This window comes from Myotis lucifugus, unplaced genomic scaffold (genome assembly GCF_000147115.1).
Source record: "Myotis lucifugus unplaced genomic scaffold, Myoluc2.0 scaffold_514, whole genome shotgun sequence".
Taxonomy (NCBI): Eukaryota; Metazoa; Chordata; class Mammalia; order Chiroptera; family Vespertilionidae; genus Myotis; species Myotis lucifugus.
This window is the reverse complement of record NW_005871562.1, coordinates 393,925-397,172: the sequence shown is the minus strand read 5'-3', so window position 1 is coordinate 397,172 and position 3,248 is coordinate 393,925. Positions and strand designations below refer to the sequence as shown.

The 3,248-nt window shown below is 54.9% G+C and overlaps 1 protein-coding gene across 1 annotated transcript in view; it reads left to right on the top strand.

The window, feature by feature from the left end:
• LOC102418305 (mitochondrial amidoxime reducing component 2) overlaps positions 1-3,248 on the top strand; it is a 14,007-nt gene that overhangs the window by 7,552 nt on the left and 3,207 nt on the right. Inside the window, 4 exon segments of the mRNA XM_023745084.1 lie at positions 28-68; positions 280-566; positions 2,341-2,390; positions 2,393-2,499. Coding sequence (XP_023600852.1) covers positions 28-68; positions 280-566; positions 2,341-2,390; positions 2,393-2,499 — 485 coding nt within the window.

Here is a 3,248-nt window from a genome sequence, read left to right as displayed (position 1 = left end):
TTTCCGGGGCTGCTTTTGATCCTGTAGCTGGGAAGGTCAAGTTCATGCCTGACCCAGCTTGGGGAAAGGTGGGTAAGGGTTAAAAGTTCCTTTCTGGGTAGCAGGACTGAGTCTGCCCCTGGTTATAAACTTTCCTGCCTTTGGCTTTTTGGCACAACCGCAGGAACCATTAAAATGCCATGGGCACTAGGGGGCAGCCTGGAGCAGCGCCGAATCCAAGTCCTGCTTCGGGACCCTGGCTCTGTCCTTCCCTGGGGCTTGTTTCCCCCCCGTGTCTAGTTCCAGGGCGGAGGGGTCGATGCAAGAGGGAACCAGAGGGCAGCCCTGGGGAGGGAAGAAGAGGAGGAGGAGGGGGAGGGTTCCCCGAGTGGTCCCGGGCTTGTTTCTCGCAGGTTTTGGCTGGTGATTAAGGAAGACGGACACATGGTCACCGCCCGCCAGGAGCCCCGCCTGGTCCTGGTCTCCATCGCCTACGAGGACGACTGCCTGGTCTTCAGGGCGCCCGGCGCGGAGCAGCTGGTCTTGCCCAGCAAGCTGCCTTCTTCCAACGCCGTGCACGACTGCAGGTGCTCTGCTCTGCTCGGCGCCAGGGACCTGAGACAGGCCCCGCCTCCCTTCTGGGCTCCTCCCTGAGCCCTCTCTCCGCACCGGAGGGGATGAGGCTGGTGAAGGAAACGTTTAGAAGTCTAGGCCAGTGGTCAGCAAACTCATTAGTCAACAGAGCCAAATATCAACAGTACAACGATTGAAATTTCTTTTGAGAGCCAAATTTTTTAAACTTAAACTATATAGGTAGGTACATTGTTATTAACTTAATTAGGATACTGCTAAGACTTAGGAAGAGCCACACTCAAGGGGCCAAAGAGCCGAATGTGGCTCGAGAGCCGCAGTTTGCCGACCACAGGTCTAGGCTGATCAGGTGTGATCAGGTGCAGGCTATTGCTTTAAGGTATCTGGGAATTGTTTTTTAATATATTTTTATTGACTTCAGAGAGGAAGGGAGAGGGAGAGAGAGATAGAAACATCAATGATGAGAGAGAATCATTGATCGGCTGCCTCCTGCACACTGGAGATTGAGCCCGCAACCCGGGCATGTGCCCTGACCGGGAATCAAACCGTGACCTCCTGGTTCACCGGTCGATGCTCAACCACTGAGCCAAGCGGGCCGGGCCCTGGGAATTGTTTTAATCAGACGTGGTAAGACTCGCAGGTCAGGAAATGACTGTCGCGAAGACAGGCGTTTTTTATATTCGCCCGTCCCTAGACACAGGGCCGCACGGGGAAGCTCCAGGTTGGTCCGGAGGCAGAGGAACAGGGGAGATGTGAGCAAGAGCCTTTACTGTCGTTTCCAAAGGAAGGACTGCGAGGCAGGATAAAGGCTTAGGATTGGCAGGTGTGGGGAATCCCAGTGGGTCCTGGGATGTAGGGGACCCCTAGTAGCCTGGTACCCGGCTCTGGGTGACTAGGGCAGGGGATGGCGGCCTGGGGTGGACAGAGCAGCAAAGGGGGTGGCTGGGGCTGAGGCTCTCGATTGGTTGGCATGTGTATGGAAGCCGAGTGGTTCACTACCTCTAGGGGCACTTGCTTTAGAATCAGCAAAGCCCTGAGATGGCAAAGCATCACAAATATAGACGATCGAAAAGCATGATTGAGCCCTGACCAGTTTGGCTCAGTGGATAGAGCGTCGGCCTGCGGACTGAAGGGTCCCAGGTTCGATTCTGGTCAAGGGCATGTACCTTGGTTGCGGGCACATCCCCAGTAGGGGGTGTGCAGGAGGCAGCTGATCGATGTTTCTAACTCTCTATCCCTCTCCCTTCCTCTCTGTAAAAAATCAATAAAATATATTTTTTTAAAAAGTGTGATTGACACAAACATGGAGGGAGTAGGAGGAGCCAGTCTTTAGGGCAGTGATGGTGAACCTATGACACGTGTGTCAGAGGTGACACGTGAACTCATTTTTTTGGTTGATTTTTCTTTGTTAAATGGCATTTAAATATATAAAATAAATATCAAAAATGTAAGTCTTTGTTTTACTATGGTTGCAAATATCAAGAAATTTCTATATGTGACACGGCACCAGAGTTAAGTTAGGGTTTTTCGAAATGCTGACACGCCGAGCTCAAAGGTTCGCCATCACTGCTTTAGGGTTTGTCTCTTTCTGTTCCAGTAGAAAGACTTCTGTGCAGAATTGCATCTTTGTCGGCTTCCAAAAGCATCCCCAATCCTCGTGGCCCACGGACCAGCAGCTTAGGCAGAGTCCCAGGCTTGGAGGACCCCCCCTGCTGCCCCAGGACCTGTCGATGCAGGACGTAACCCTGGTCTCTCCGCTCGCCCTTCCAGGATTTTCGGTCTTGACATTAAGGGCAGGGACTGTGGCGACGAGGCCGCTCAGTGTTCACCAGCTTTTTGAAAACGGAGGCCTTCAGGCTGGTCCAGTTGAAACAGCATGAAGGGAAGGGCGTCGAGGAACATTTCCCGTCTTTCGTGCCGGACTATGAGGTGAGCGCCAGAGACCCCCCCTCACCTCCCTCTGCCTGCCAACCTGCCAACCACCCAGCTCTCTTCTCCTCCCTCTCCGCCCACAAAGAGCCTCTCTGGGGACCCCAGTCAGGAAAGTGTAGCCTGGCCCAGGTGAGTGGTACTAGGGCGCCACCTGGGCCGGTGCTGGGGATGGAGAGGAAAGGGGGGTGCATGGAGGATGGGATGTGGGGGCAGCTGTGCAGGGAGAGGCCAGGAGCGACGCTCAGGCACTCAGGAGAAAACGCTTGGGGAGGTGAAAGTGAGAGGTTCGTTTGGGAGTGAATGCAGGCTTCCTACAATTTCAGAAGCAGGCTGTCCCCAGCCAGCGCTGTTTTCCCAGGCAGCGCGGGACGGCTTTCTCGGGTGCCGGGAAGGCACCTCCAATGAAGAAACTGCGCCCCGTGCCTTTATTTCTGCAGTGACATAAGGTTTACAGTGGCACGCACGGTCCTCGGGGTGTCTCCCCAGGCTCCCCGAGTGCATGGCCTTGTACCTGCGTTGTTCTCTGCCATTTCCCCGCCTAGAACAAGGCTGACGCGTAGTAGGTGCTTCATTAAATGCATGTTGAGGGACTGGTGGCAGCTGAACGACGTCCTTACTCCAGTAGAGCTGATTGGCCGCGGACGCTTCCCTTGTTGGATGAGGATGAGGATGTGGGAGGGGGATCACCTGCTGGGAGCTGGGGTGAGGAACGAGGAGGAAAGTGGGGCCTGCTGGCGGGGGGGGGG